General features: G+C 47.6%; 1 protein-coding gene across 1 annotated transcript in view; it reads right to left on the bottom strand.

The window, feature by feature from the left end:
* Nucleotides 1–15,792, bottom strand: part of CSMD2 (CUB and Sushi multiple domains 2) — a 571,607-nt gene that overhangs the window by 155,341 nt on the left and 400,474 nt on the right. The window contains exons 23-25 of the mRNA XM_087858682.1: nucleotides 10,747–10,903; nucleotides 8,816–9,007; nucleotides 3,685–3,811 (exon numbers count right to left, since the gene is read on the bottom strand). Of these exons, the coding sequence (XP_087714808.1) occupies nucleotides 3,685–3,811; nucleotides 8,816–9,007; nucleotides 10,747–10,903 (476 nt within the window). The remainder of the gene's footprint in view (nucleotides 1–3,684; nucleotides 3,812–8,815; nucleotides 9,008–10,746; nucleotides 10,904–15,792) is intronic.

Here is a 15,792-nt window from a genome sequence, read left to right as displayed (position 1 = left end):
TCCCCTGGCATCAGCTCCTTGAAGGCTGTGAGGCTGCCAGAAGCCTTCCGGAGGGAGGACTGAGGCTACCTTCACCTTCTCCCTACTGTTCCCCATCGTGGGGGCCTCGCACACACATTCAGCAGGCCCCATGACTTTACAGTCCTTGCTATGTCCCCTTGCAGAGGACAGTTGGTGGCCCTGTCTTGATCTTCTCTTCCTGAGGGCCATGAAGAGGTCCTCCTGGCTCCCTCCGGCTCACCCCATGCTCACCGTTCCCATAAGTGATAATGGTCCTCAACCCTGCCCAGAAATCCGATCATCGATTTCTCATGTTCGCCTGCCAGCTGCTCCTAGATCCCTCTGCTCTCCTCTGGCCCTTGTTTTAAAACTTCCCTCCCGGGGTGATGCTGCCTGTCTTGGGTATGCTAACGTCACTCTGTTGTGCGGGAGCACATCCTCTGCTTCAGAAGATGCTTGCCCAAGTATTGAGGACTGAAGGACCACGATGTCCACAATGTACTCTTGAGTGATTCAGCAAGAAGGAAATAGGAAAAAGAGAGAGAGAGAGAGAGAGAGAGAGAGAGAGAGAGAATGCAAATATGGCAAATACTCATAATGGCTGAGTCTAGGTGGTAGGTGTGCAGGTGCTCGTGCGCTGTTCTGTCAACTTCTCTGCGTATGTTACATATTGTGTGCTATGCAGCAAAACCCAGGGAAACAGAAGAAATGGCACTTTCCCTATTTATTGAGGAGAGTGAGACCAGCTGGTGTGACCACTTCAGTGTTTCCTGAATTTGTCCTTTCTTCTCCACTTTTACTGCCACAGCCAGGGTTCTGGCTCCTCATCCCAACTACGATCTGGGATAGCCTCCTCCCTGGGCTCCCTGTCCCAGGCTACCCCATTCTCCATGAGGCTGCCAGGACGGGTTCAAACCCAGTGTCATGGGCTTCAAGTCCTTGACCCTGACCCTCAGGCTGCAGCCCGCTCCAACAACTTTACCTCCCGCCACTGCCCCTTACTACTAAATCGCAGCTGATGCCCTGGGCCTCGTGCCTGACCACACCCTGTCACGTCCTTTCCCGCCAACCTTCCTCCCCGGCTATCTGGCAACTTCCTCTCCATCCTTCAGCTCTTGTGTCACCTTTTTCAGGACAGCATCTCTGGTCTTCTGTTCTACTTTTGCTCCCCACCCCTCCCTATTCCTCCGCTTCCTTGTGTGTATGCACACGTCTCCCCTTTGCCAATGGTGCCCGAGTCTCGATCCCGTATGTGACACCAGCACCTCGCCCAGACAATGCCATGTGTTAAACAGACAGGTGGTTGTTACATGAATCAATGAATGAGTGAGTGAGAGAAGCTCCAAGGCAGGGAAGCAGGAAAACCTCCTGATATGCATATATGCACATTACCAAGAAGGAGTCATTATGCTCCTGATTCACTTATTGCTCACTTAACACTAACTGAGGGACTATCATGGATCTCCTAGTCATATAATCCCCTTTTGGACCCGAGTCCTGCTTCATTCATTCATTCATTCATTCATTCATTCATTCATTCATTCATTACTGGACACTTGTGGAGCCAGGTGCTAGGGGCACCGTGCTGAGAGCCGGGAGACTTGCAGAAATGAATCGGGCAGAGACCCCGGCTCTGGCCGGGCAGGTAAGGCAGGAGCAGAAAGTGAGGATGAGAGTGGTCAGTGTCAAAAGGGAAATGCAGGTCATGGTCAATGGGAGTTCAGAAGAGGGGGACATGACTCCTAGGAGTCCAAGAGAGGGGATCGGAAGACTTCCTGGGTGAACTGACACATGCACTTGACTTTGAGGGGTGGGAATTTCAGACTTAAGCCTTTGGAGGGAGGAGGGCACTGCAGGGAGGGCCGAGTGGAAACAGAGGCAGAGAGCGAGGCCGTGAGCGTGGATATGCACAGGAGTCGCCAGTTGCTCAGCTCTGCTGGAGTGGCACTAGACGGAAGAGGTGGGAAATAAAGTTGGGCAGGTAGGTTTAGGTCACGAGGGCCTTGAAAACCGGGATAAAGTGTTTAGCTTCTGTGAGCATGGGTGTCATGGAAGGTTTCCAATTAGCAGGTGAGCTGGTCAGGTGTGCTTCCAGAAGCTTATTCCAGCAGCAGTGTGCAGGATGAATTTGTATATTTAACTTATCCCCCTACTAGTGCAAAACCCCTAAGAGCTCTGCTGACCTCATTTTGCACAGGGCTTAGCTCAAAAACGTGCACATGGCAAGCACTTAATGCATTTAATTGTAACTGAACTGAGTCCAAGGACCCGTACATCAGCAAATACACAAATGTCTATATCTCTTGAGGCAACGTATCCATTCCGTCAATTCCCTTTGACTGAAAACTCTCTAGGGCAGAATCTTCTCTAGCTACACTTCTCCTCGCCTTGGCTCCCCACCATCGCAAGTCCTCAACATTTCATTCCTGGGTCACTGTGATAGACTCCTGACTGGTTTTCTTCCCATGAGTTCTCTTCACTGTAAACGACCCTGGTGGGACAACCCCTGCTCAAGAACCTTCCATGGCTCCCTCTTGTCTGCTGGCATTTAAGATCTTCCATGACCACGCTGTACTTCAAATCTCTCTACCTCCCATTCCTTGTCCACACGCCTCCCCCTCTCCAGCCAGATTCTGTCTCCTCTCCAGTTGCCTTTTCGAGCCTCCTTCCAGACCTCTGCTCATCCTGCCACCCCAACCTGCTCCTTTCCTCACAGCTCATCTGAACCCCAGGTCAAGCAAGGCCCAGCTTTGCCAGTGTGAACAGTGCGAAGATTCAGAAAAACCTGGGTTCAAGTCCCAGCTTTCTGTGGGACTCACCGTGTGAACTGAGACACACTATGTGTTCCCTTGGGATCTCAGTGTTCTCATCTATAAAATGGGACTGAGAACAATGTCTATTTACTACTAGGACTTACTTTAGTGAAGAACTAGTAAGATGACAGGTGTGCCAGGCCCTGTGCTGGGTAAATGGTGACGTTCCTTTCTTCTCTGACTTTTTGGAACTCCCATAAATAAATCCTGCTGGTCAGATGCTCGTATGGAAAGCAAGTTATATTTTGAGGGAGTGTGTATGAAGTATCGGACCACTGCTGGGCTTTTGTAATCACTCCCTCCGCAACCCTCAAACACCAGCATTTTTGCCCTCACTTTACAGATTACACTCAGACTGAGAACAGGGAACAATCTGGGATCATACCGCTCTGAGCTGACACTACTGGTCGAGAAACAACCACAGAAGCGTTCCTAGATACTATGTTCCCAGTACGATGCTGGCCGCATTGCACATGCCGTCCCATTTAAGTGCTTTACTCTGAGATGCTGCTTCTGTAATAGCAAATAAGGGCCGTGCCCAGAGTCCTGCAAACAGCGGGTGGCAGGGCTGGGATTACTGCTGGGGTCCGTACGACCTCCGGCTCTGCCCTCAGTTACTCTGTTGTGACTGTGTCATTGAGGCCAGAGAGGTGTCTGAACTTGGATGGCAGCCCTGTGAGGCTGAGACTGGCCTCTCCCGGTTTTCCACTGACTCCAGCCCGAGGCTGGGGTCCCAGCGACCACTGCTGATCCCAAGGGCCTCCAGGTGAGGTGGGCAGGGCCAGCCACTAGCTGAGTGGCCCCACGACGATGGTGGTGACAACGCTCCTGAACGGCCAGCAACGGTGACTTTGCCAGCCTTGACACTTACCCAATGGTGCAACCAGCGTCAGCCTCGATGGTCCAGATGCAGTTGAGATTGTGTTCGTAGGGAGCTGGATACCCGGGTGACAGCACCTGCCCCGACATCTCTCCTTTCACTGTCCCTCCACACTCAGCTGAAAGAAATCCCAAAAAAGTGAGCTTTATGGGGTGGCCTGCACGGCCGGCAGTGACTCCATGGCTCCTCTTCTCAGTGTGCCCCTTGTTCCCTCCAGGTGACTGAGCACAGCATACAGAAAGGCCCCCGGATGGAACTGGTATCCACAATCTACAAAGAACCCCTACCACTTAACAATGAAAAGACAAATGGCCCGATTAAACGGTGGGCAAAGCATCTGAGCAGACATTTCTTCAAACAAGGTATACAAATGGCCAATGAGCACATGAAAAGCTGCTCAACATCATTAGTCATCAGGGAAATGCAAATGAAAACTACAGTGAGACACGCCTCACGTCCACAAGGATGGCTGCAATCAAAAAGCCAGACAGGAAAGGTGTCAGTGAGGATGTGGAGAAACTGGGACCCGTACACATTTGCTGGTAGGAAGGCAACATGGGGCAGCTGCTTTGGGAAACGGGTTTATAGTTCCTCAAAATGTTGCACGTAGTCGCCATAGGACCCTGCATTTCCACTAGTAGGCACAGACCCGGGAGAATGAAAGCATACATTCACACAAAAATGCTCATAGCAGCATGACGCGTAACAGCCCAAAGATGGAAGCAACCCAAATGTCTATCAGCCGATGGATGGGTAGACAAATACGGTGTAATCCGTACGATGGAATAGTATTTGATCATAAAAAAGGATGAAGGATTGCTACCTGCTACAACAGGAATGGACTTGAAAACATGATGCTACGTTTAAGAAGCCAGACTCAAAAGGCCACATATTATATGATTCAGTTTATACAAAATGTCCAGAACAGAACAGTCTATAGAGACAGAAAGTACAGGGGAGGTTGCCAGGGCCTGGAGGGAGTGGGTGCAGGGATTCTTCTGGGTAGACAAGATGGACAAGATCTGGTTCAAAAATCAGATTGCGGTGATGGCTGCAAAGCCTTGGGAATAGACTAAAAAACATCGATTGTACATTTTAAAAGGGGTGAAGTGTATGGGATGTGAATTGTATCTCAATAAAGCCATTTTTACAAAAGTCCCTGGGTAGAGGACTGACAGCCTACTCTGCACCCAAACTCCTTGAAGCCCCCCTGGTGATGTGCAGATACTTGAACCTGTGCCTTGCCAGCCACGGGGCCTGTAGGGTGCCAGGAATGCAGAAGCAAGCAAGACACTGCTTTGTTCCTCCTGAGGGCTAATGGTCAAGAGGAGGAGAAGCCACTGCGGGCCCCAACAGAGGCACATTGGTGGTAGGAGACAGCTCAGAGAAGGGACTACTTCCCCTCGCACGGGGCAGGGGGAGTCGTGAAGGAGGAGCAGGAGTGGACTGGGTTGGCTGGGTGGCAGGAGTGGCGTGGGGGGCACTGCAGGAGAGAAGAGAAAGGGCAAATGTCCCGGTGGTGGGCAACAGCATGGCAGACGGGGGCCAGGTGAGGAGATGGTGGTGGGAGACAGGACTGTGAAGCTGGCCCAGCGTTCGACGCCCAAGGGTGCCGTGCATGAGGCAAGTGTCTATGTACTTTGTTGGGGAAGAGCTGGTCACCTTACACGCTAGTGAACTTTACATGCCAGGAAGTGCACTCTGGGAGCAGCCTGAAGGGCATGGAGGGGTGAAACTGGAGGCAGGGGACCAGTGCAGAGATCTACACTCCCCATCAGAGCACCTAGTCACCCTGGTCAGAAGCTGGTGATCCTGTGGCCTTCATCCTCCCCACATCTGATCTGCCTCCGAGACCCAGCCCCTGAACCTCTGGGGTGTTTGTCACATCGATGCCCCTCGGCCCCATTGCTAGGGTCTTGGCCTAGGCCCTGGCCATCTCTAGGGTGGCACAGTTGCCCACTCTCCCCTCAGCAGTGCTACCAGGTGGATCTTTCTAGAATGCAAACTGACTGGATCACTGCTTGCTTCAAACCTTCCTTCCTGGAATGAAGTCCAAGCTTCAGAGGGACTCCCTTTGGCCTCTTGGCCCCTCGCAATACCCCTTGGTCCAGTCAAGCCTCATGAATGCTACAAGCCAGGAACACGAGGCCTCTTCATGCCTCCACATGGACCGACAGCCTGAAAACATCTTCCCTGGGGAACTTTTTGGGGCCTCTCCTCTCCCAGGTAGAGTTGCCGCTCTCCTCCTTCGTGTCTCCGTTTTAACATGAGCAGGTTTTTATCACAACACATGCACCATGTTACAGTCATGTCTATCTCCTTCACAAGACTCCAAACGCTTTGGCAGCGGGGACCTCGTCCTCCTCCTATTTGCACATCCAGTGCCCCTGTAGTGCTTGGCACATTACAGACGTTTTAGTAGGTGTTTACTGAATGGGGAGATACACGGATGATCAGATGAATAAGCGACATTTACTCCTTCCCAGGAAAATTACTATAAGGGTCTGAGACAAGGGAGCATGAGTGAAAATGAAGAGCAGGAGATTTATTGCAGTATTTTTTAGGAAAGGGAATGACTGAGCAAAATCCTAGAAGAAACTGAAGAAGATAGGATCAAGATCGCGGGTAGAAGACTGGCCTTCACCTTTGTGAAGCATCTCAAGAGCCCCATGGCTTCACAGGGGACCACTATGGCAGGGTGGGGAAGGAGGCACTCTGCCGGTAAGCACTCTGCTCCTGAGACCGGATCCTTTGCTCACGCCTTGTCATGAGTCCCCACACGATGCTGTTGGGACAGGAGGTGCTTGAAGGAGGCAGGGCTGAATGGGCCATGCTGGGGAATGGGTGTGGGCAAGAGGACAGACCGTGAGCTGGGGGAAGCAAGCCTGTCTGGCCCCACAAATAAGGGAGGTGGTGGAGAGATGGCAGAACATTATCCATGCCCTTGGCTAGAGCCTCCTTCCATATTCCAGATGGAGAAGCCCCTCCTGCTCCCCTAAAGGTGAGTGTTTGGAGGCAGCAGCATGGGGGGGGGCTCTTCCTTATGGACACTACTGCTCCTTTCTTCACAGACCCTTCACAGGGGGCTGGCACCTGGGTGGGAGGAGCCAAGAGGCCAGCAAGCTGAGGATACATTGATAAGACCAGAAGACGCTACTCGTTCTGCTCTTTGCCCCTCTTCCCATCATCCTTAGAGCCTTCGTTGCTTCCTAGGGACTGCAGCAGCCACTCATCAGTGAAGAAAGCCTTGGGATGTTTGAAGCTACAGTGGTCATTTCTGCTAGACCAGGATAAAGTGCACCACAACAGGACATATGCAAAAATACACACCCGCCACCCCAAACACACAGCTTCCCTCCTCTATGTGGGGCCTGAGGGAGTCTCAGTGGTGTAAACCTCTGAGGTTCAAAATATAAGTACACTTACTAGCACCTCTTGAGTGGATCCGCTAAGTTCAGCCCAACCGGCACATTTGATATTCAAAGGAACCTTATAGTGAATCCTTCCTGCAAAGCACGTAACTGTCTGGTAACATGAATCATCTCCTTATTTCACTTGCTCTAGCTTGCCTATGGTATTATGCTGCTGTCTGTTTATGCATGTGTCCCATGTGTCCTCCTCGCCGGCCTGGGATCTGCCCTTGTCAGGGTTCCTAGTGCCCAGCATAGGCCTGGCACATGAATGAAACCAGGGGACAAAAACAGGGATGCAAGGGAGAAAGGGATGGGGCATGCCTACAGACTGGGCTGATTTTAAGCTCAGAGGGAGGGGAAGACTCGATAGGCTACTTAGAGGTCGCCATGCTGGCTGTCCACAGTCAGGCTTAAAATCCTCTCCTTTAGGCCCTCTGTTGTGTAATAGTGTTGAAGATCCTGTTAAGATGGAGCTGTCTACGGGAAAAGAATATTGGCCATTACCACTGCCCACCATGCTTGTTCACCCCTCCAGCCCTCATGCATGCTCAGGCTAGAAGCCCAGCCCCCATCCACCCGTCCTGCTGGTGAATTCTTACCCATCCTTTCAAGTCTGTGCAAAACTTCCTCGTACTTCTCCAACACTTTGCCCATAACTCTTCGCACAGCGCTTATCTTGTATTATAATTATCCGTTTATGTGTCTATTTGCCTTGCTAGGCCATAGGCTCCCCAAGGGCAGGGGAAAATGCTTTATTCTTCCTTTTTAAAAAAAATTTTTTTTTCTCTGCTTCTGCACATACCCAAACACATAACTGCACCAATTCTGGTGTGTGGCGCTTGGTAGGTACTTAAAAGTCTTCCCAGTGGATGTTTTGTTCTTATAAGATTAGCTGGTGCTGCACAGACACACTGAGATTGTGGCACCAGAGGAAGGGGATGGAGGGAAAGGCCTGGTGTTCGGGGATGGGGAAGCAGGACAAAGTAGTGTGGTGGGAATCTTGATCAGCAGTGAGGATAACAGGTGCAGTGAGGTGGGTGATGAGAGAGGAAAAGGCCAGACCGACTAAATGACAGGTTCTGCCTTGGACCAGGCTTCTCTTGTCCTACGACACATGGAGAAAGCTTAGAGAGAGCCTCTGCTGACATTCTGGGAGCACCGCAGGCTTAAGAAGGTGCTGGTTCATTATTATATTCTTTCTCAAGAATGAGATAGTTGCTAGCTCATTATCTTACTCTTTCTTCCAACTTCTCCCAGAAAAGGGAGCATAAGCCCCATTTTGCCTATGGGGAAATGGAGGCCCAGAGTGAGTATGAGGCCTGTTTGAGTCTGGGTATTGCAGGAACCCTTGGAACCCAGGCAAATGCTCCATCTCTTCCTACTTGATGCCCCCCACCCCCCTTCTCTGCCGCCAGCATTACAATTCCGAGGGCCTGACTTGGCTGTGGTCCCACTTGGCTCAACGTGTGACCGTGGCAAGCCCCCCGCCTGAGTGTGCTGCTGCACGGGCGTAATGAAGTGTGAAAGTGAGGGAATGGAGAAGGGGGGCAGGGCGAGGGTTGGCTCCTGTGAACAGGCACTCAGTCCAGTTAGGCAGTCCCAAGGTGCTGGAGCGTGGGGTCCAACGGGAGAGCCTTCGCGAGACCAGAGCTGGGAGCCTGGGACTGGCGGGGCCTGAGTGGTCACTCAAAGAGCAAGAGGCCTCCTACCTACACAGGTGGGGAGAGGCCGGTCCCAGGTCCTGCGCTCCCCACTCAGACACAGCAGCTCCTCACTGCCCCGCAGGCTGTATCCAGGGTCACAGCTGAAGGACACAGAGCTTCCTGCAAAATGGCCTCCGTCATGAACCTTGTAGCCAAACTGGGGGGTTCCAGGATCCTCACACTTGATGAGTTCAAAACCTGCTCAAGAGAGGAGAGAGAGCGTAAGTGAGACCTGGCATGGCAGAAGCCACACGTCCCTCCCTCCCTCCCTCAAGGTGAAGGCCATGTCCTCACGGAAGCCAGCAGGCATGTGCCCCTGGCTTCCACCGGCCTCACTGCTTGGGGGACCCACGCGGCTGTACTCAGGAGAGGTGCAGCGTGCAGGATTCGCTCTCTGCTGCTGCGTGGAAATGGCTTCAGCTCTTTCTCCCAGGACAGCTTTTAATAGTTTTCAGACATAGGGTCTGGGTTTTCTATTTCCTTTGTTTGACCCCCAGAGCATTTTGTTAGCAGGGCTGCTCTTTCCATTTGGCTCCCTGAGACCTTCCGATGGGATCATGTAATAGGGAAACGTCACTTCAAATGCATGTTTCAAAGTTCAATTACGTTCTGTTTAAATACAGTCTATTGAGAAAGGCTGGAGAAGGCTTATGCAGACCGTCTCTACGAAGCACCTGCTCTACGGCGCTTCACACTCATTATCCACAGGGGTCTTGCAGGGAGGGGTGATGACCTGCGTTGTACAACCGAGAACACTGGCCTGGTTCAATAAATGGTTCCAAAGTCACACGTTCTCAGACGATGGGGATGGAATTCGCATGTGACTTTATTCAATCCTCTTCCCTGATATGCCTGCTGTACCAGGCCCAGAGCCCTAGGCCAGATGCCCTGGAGCCTAGGCAAGAGGAATCCTGGGTGGATTCACTGGTTTTCTAACAGCTTTACTGAGATATACTTCACATACCGAACACTCGCCCATCTGCAGTGTTTGATGCACTATTAGTATATTCGCGGAGGGGTGCAACTATCATCACAACCAACCTTAGGGTCTTTTCATCACTTCTGGAGAAACCCTATACACATCCCTCTTTGCCCTTGGCAACCACCAATTTCCTCTCTGTCTCTATGGATGCGCCTGCCCCGGACAGTTCGTATAAACAGATCGTATAACATGTGGCCTTTGTGACTGGCTTCCTTCACTTCGCAGTGTTTTCAAGGTTCATCCATGGTGTCGCGTGAATCAGCCCTTCATTCCTTTTTGACAGATGAGTAAATTCCACTGTATGGCTGGATACATCACATTTTGTTTATTCATTTATCAGCTGATGGATACTCACTGCATTTTAAAATAACCCAGAAAAGCACATTTCTTGGCATCTCCTAGGCAAGTACAGGAGCTCAAATCAATGAACACAAGGGCCGTGAAGCCCAGGTGTGGGCATGTAATCCCAAGTACCCCAGGGCTGCGTACAAACCTGGGTACTTTCTGTTTTTGAAATCTCGGGAGTAAAAGTCAAAGCTAAGACCACGACTGAAATCTTTAGGGAGTAGTGCAAAAGAACATAATTATACATTAGTGTTTTCGCGTTTTGCATCTGGCTGTAGCCGAACCTTATTTTATAAATGCTGTGATTAGGAAAGGCTTTGTTTGGTTGCTTTAGTTAAAAGCCTTGGCGTTTGTATTTTGGAAGTATTAGTGAGTAACAGGTATGTGTGACTCTCAGTTATCCACAGATGCAAAACTTAGAGTAGATGTCAAGTGACTGCTTACCCAGAGCACAGGCACAAGGTCTTAGAGGAACAGTCCACTCAGCATGTCCCAGTCAGAGAAAACAGAACCTTCTAAATGAGGAGGGATGTCCCGGAGCCCGACCTCCCTGTTTGGGGGACCAGGGAAAGCCTGACTTATAGTCCACTGCAATGCAAGAAGGACTTACTGGAAAATTGCAGCTCAAAGCCCTTGCTGGTGTTTTCGGCGTCAGTGATGAAATCAAGCCACAGACTGCTGGATGTGCTGTTCAAAGTCACCCCCATCATCTCTGAACGGCTGAACACCCCCAGCAAACGGGCAGAGTTGTTGTTGCCGTCATAGACCTGGATGTACGAGAGGACCCCAAACCTGATGTCAGCATGGCCTTATTTTGAACAACAGTTTCTCATCCCATAGCCTGCATTCCCAGACTTCAGCACCAAGCCCAACTTTGGAGGGGTCATGAGCATCAGACGCAGGGAAGATGGCACAGGGAGCTAGCAACGGAGGGAGTCATCAGCCCCTCTCGTCTCACCTCAGTGCCATTCTGTGCTCAGCCCGTCTCAGTGTGAATCCAGCCTCTAGAAACTGGTTGCTGTTCTAACTTTTCCAGTGGAGCTCTGCTCTGCCCCCCAACCCCCAGATGGCACTGGCTTCCTCTTCAGGAATCTGGGGAGGCCAGGATGGGGCCGCCTAAAGGCCCAAGCCATCTGTTCCTGCAGACAGGCACACTGAAAGCATTCGACATCTCTACACTGCTAAACAGTCCTGTCCTTCCAGACGAGACAACTGTCCTTCTGCCCAGCCCCACCCCACTGTGGCAGTGGCCTGTCTTGACTACCCTCCTAGACATGGCCCCTGGGATCTGGCAGCACAGAGTTAAAATGACCCACGTGTCATGGTGCCTTTCCTTTCCCTAAGCTCATTCTCTGCCCCTTCCCTCCTAAATTGAGGGCTCCAGCAAGGGCCTGCTGGGCTTGCCAGGGGTGGAAGCATGCAGGCATCTGGCTTCCCTGACGCCCATCTGTCCCCTGAACTTCTGAGCACTAGCAAAGACAACCATCATCAGAATAATGAACTGGCTCCCCAGGTTCTGAGGTTGCTGCTCCTTTCCAGATAATTGTACAAATAACAACAGAAGTTGTGATTGAGTGAAGGACCCCCCTAGTGCTCTGGTAAATATCAAAGATGGGATCTATGGGTGGGTGATGAATATTTGTGCATGGCTCAGGATGTGGTGCCAGCTGCCAGCAAATTGGAACAATATTTCCATTCTACTATTTATGAAGCAAAGCTTTCTAAAAGAAGCCATCCTTCAAGCTAACAGTGCTGTATATTACAGAGATTTGTTCAGGCCCCTGGGAGCCTCAAGTCTGTTTCCTGATTCCACGTACAATACCACTGATAGATGGAGAGAATTCTAGAGTTCCAACAGACAGAGAGACGACACCAGTTCAAAGAGTTTAGCCCACTGGGGCATCCAAGTTGCTAAATAAAAATATTTGTACCCATGAACACATATTGGAATTAATTGATCGAGGGATTAATCGTCAACACTTGCTGATGTCAAAATATGAGAAACATAAGAGAAACAACCAGCTATCATGAACACCACTACTCATGGAGTCATTTTGCTAAAAAAAGAAAAAAAAATCAATCCTGAATTGTATCAAGTCACTGGATCCAATTTTAACTTATAGGAAATACAGAGGACAGAGCGATATATGAAATGATACTCTGGAAATATGTTCGACAAAACCCAGAATATGAAAAATTCCACTGGGCAAGTTACCTGACTTCCCCGACAAACAAATTACAAGGGATGGAGGGGAAAAAAAAGATGGAGGCAGAAACCTACTGCTTAAAAACCATATGAAACAACCAATCCAATGTATGGGCCTTATTTGGATCCTGATTCAAATAAACTATAAATTAAAAAAAAATATAAGGACATTTATGAGATAATTGGAAACTTGAACATTCATTGGATATATGATGATGTTAAGAGATTGCTGTTAATTAATAAAAGTATAATGGGAACAGGATTATTTCCTTAATTTCCAAGCATAATTCATTCTAACTCATTAAGGACAAAAATGTTCATAATGTGTCATTATGATAAAACATTCATTGCAGAAAACATAAAACAGAAGAGCACACAGAAGATAAAAACAACTTTCAGCACTCACAACATTTTGGTGACTATCTCCCCAGACTTTGTTCTATGCATGCTTTTCTTTCGTTCTTTTCTTTCTTTTCTTTCTTTCTTTCTTTCTTTTCTTTCTTTCTTTCTTTCTTTCTTTCTTTCTTTCTTTCTTTCTTTCTTTCTTTCTTTCTTTCTTTCTTGTCTTTCTTTCTTCCTTCCTTCCTTCCTTCCTTCCTTCCTTCCTTCCTTCCTTCCTTCCTTTCCTTCCTTTCCTTCCTTCCTTCCTTCCTTCCTTCCTTCCTTCCTTCCTTCCTTCCTTCTTTCTTCTTTCTTCCTTCCTTCCTTCCTTCCTTCCTTTCCTTCCTTCCTTCCTTCCTTCCTTTTCTTTCTTCCTTTCTTCCTTCCTCCCTCCCTCCCTTTCTTCCTTCCTTCCTTCCTTCCTTCCTTCCTTCCTTCCTTCCTTCCTTTCCTTTCTTTCTTTCTTTCTTTCTTTCTTTCTTTCTTTCTTTCTTTCTTTCTCTTTCTTTCTTTCTTTCTTTCTTTCTTTCTTTCTTTCTTTCTTTCTTTCTTTCTTTCTTTCTTTCCCTTCCTTCCTTCCTTCCTTCCTTCCTTCCTTCCCTTTCTTTCTTTCTTTCTTTCTTTCTTTCTTTCTTTCTTTCTTCCTTCCTTCCTTCCTTCCTTCCTTCCTTCCTTTTCTTTCTTCCTTTCTTCCTTCCTCCCTCCCTCCCTTTCTTCCTTCCTTCCTTCCTTCCTTCCTTTTCTTTCTTTCTTCTTCTTTCTTTCTTTCTTTCTTTCTTTCTTTCTTTCTTTCTCTTTCTTTCTTCTTTCTTTCTTTCTTTCTTTCTTTCTTTCTTTCTTTCTTTCTTTCTTTCTTTCTTTCTTTCTTTCTTTCTTTCTTTCCCTTCCTTCCTTCCTTCCTTCCTTCCTTCCTTCCTTCCTTCCTTCCTTCCTTCTCTTTCTTTCTTTCTTTCTTTCTTTCTTTCTTTCTTTCTTTCTTTCTCTTCTTCCTTCCTTCCTTCCTTCCTTCCTTCCTTCCTTCCTTCCTTCCTTCCTCCTCCTCCTCCTCCTCCTTCCTTCCTTCCTTCCTTCCTTCCTTCCTTCCTTCCTTCCTTCCTTCCTTCCTTCCTTCTCCTCCTCCTCCTCCTCCTCTTCCTTCCTTCCTTCCTTCCTTCCTTCCTTCCTTCCTTCCTTCCTTCCTTCCTTTTACAAAAACAAGATCCAACTATAGATACTATATGGTAACCTGCTCTTTCACTTAATATAATGTTCATTTTTTCGGAGCATTAAATATTTTTCCCCAACAGCATTAAACAACTGCAGGAATTTTCATCATAAAATTAAACCAACCCACACTATACTTATTCACACATCATTGTCGAAAATGTGGGCCCAGGCAGATAAGAGGCATTCAATGAAAGTACAATAATTAAATAAACCAACGTTTTCTTCTAGTATTTTGTCCTTAACTCCACCTGGAATTCATTTAGGCATATGATAGGAGATAAGAGTCTACTTTTTTCTCCTTGGTTGATTAGCCATTTAACCAAACACTGTAAATATTCCATCCACCACCAGTTTTAAATCCACCTTTATCACATAAATAGTTATACACATTTGGTTTTGTCCGGCACGTTTCTATTCTACTCTATTTCTATTGTGCTACCTACTTGTCTTTTCCTGTGCACGACCCACACCATTTTAGTTACCATAGCTTTATCATATACTTAAATATTTAGTAGGGCAAGTCCGTTCTCATTTGTCTTCTTTTAACTTAAAAAAATTATTTTCCCATGTTTATTCTTCTAGGTAAACTCAAGATGAACTTTCTTAAATTAAAAAAAAAAAACACCACCACCACACCTCCTGTCCCCCCCCAAAAAAAGACGACACCCCAAAACAACTTGTGTAATTCTGACTGATTAACATCATAGGTTATGGGTTAGTAAGAGAAAAAGTCCACCTCCATGATTTTGAATCTTCTTACTCATATACATGGCATCTGGCTCCATTTAATCAAGTTGTTCTGTATGCCTTTCAGTAAAATTCTGTATTTATTTTTGGGCATCCTTATATTTTTTATTGCAGTTGGGAATTGGGCCTTTGTGTACATTTATTTTCTCACAGAATATTGCCTGTCTATAAGAATGCTCTGATGGTCCAGTTCATCATTATATACAGGGGATGGACTGGTCTCCGACAAATCCGAGAGAATCTGTACACGTCCATTACACCTGACCTTCTTGTTTCTATCAGATGTTTTTATTTTCTTCATCTTTGTTGCAGTATAATTGACAAATAGAAATTGTATATAATTAAGGTGTACAACTTGATACTTTGATGCACACGTGCTGTTACATCTGACATGACAGTTCAGTGAGATGGCTGGCTTAAGGACAGCTTTGTCCACACAGTTACAAACAATGCAAACACTCCCAGGGATGCTGCTACATGTCTGCTTGTACACGTGCTCGAGTTTCTCTAGGGCAGATGCCTGGAATGGAGAAGCTGGTTGCTGGGAAGGCGCATCCTCAATTTTGTTAGATATTGCTAGATTGCTCTCCAAAGAGTAATACAAATTTAATCTCTCACTGACACTGTATGACAGCTTTCATTGCTTTGTCTCTTTGCCAACACTTGGTATTTTCATGCATTCTAATTTTTCCCAATTTGATGGGTGTGAAATGGTTATCTTGTTTTAATTTGTATGTCTTTGATTATCACCGAGGTTGAGCAGCTTTACATGTGTTTATCCGTAACTCTACTTTCCTCTTATGTGGGTTGCTTGTTCATATCCTTTGTTTATCCATGAATATGAAACCTCCCTGCATTTCGATTATATGTCCTTCAAAATAAAATTTCATAGTTTTCTCAGTAAAGACTATGCACATTTTTAAGACTTATTCCTAGGTGTTTTATAGTTTTTGCTTCTACTCTGAATGAGATCTTTTTTTTCTTTTCTGATTATGTTTGGTTGGTTGTAGACACATCAGCCACTTTCCTGAATTGTCTTCTTGGTTCTGATAGTCAATCCATCAATTCTTCTGTATTTTCTAAATAGAAGAGACAATTTTATATATTCCTTTCTAA

Source organism: Ursus americanus, chromosome 33, assembly GCF_024610735.1.
Source record: "Ursus americanus isolate L20-20 chromosome 33, mUrsAme1.1.p, whole genome shotgun sequence".
NCBI lineage: Eukaryota > Metazoa > Chordata > Mammalia > Carnivora > Ursidae > Ursus > Ursus americanus.
Note: the sequence above shows the minus strand (reverse complement) of the source record. Positions and strands in the feature narration are given on the sequence as shown.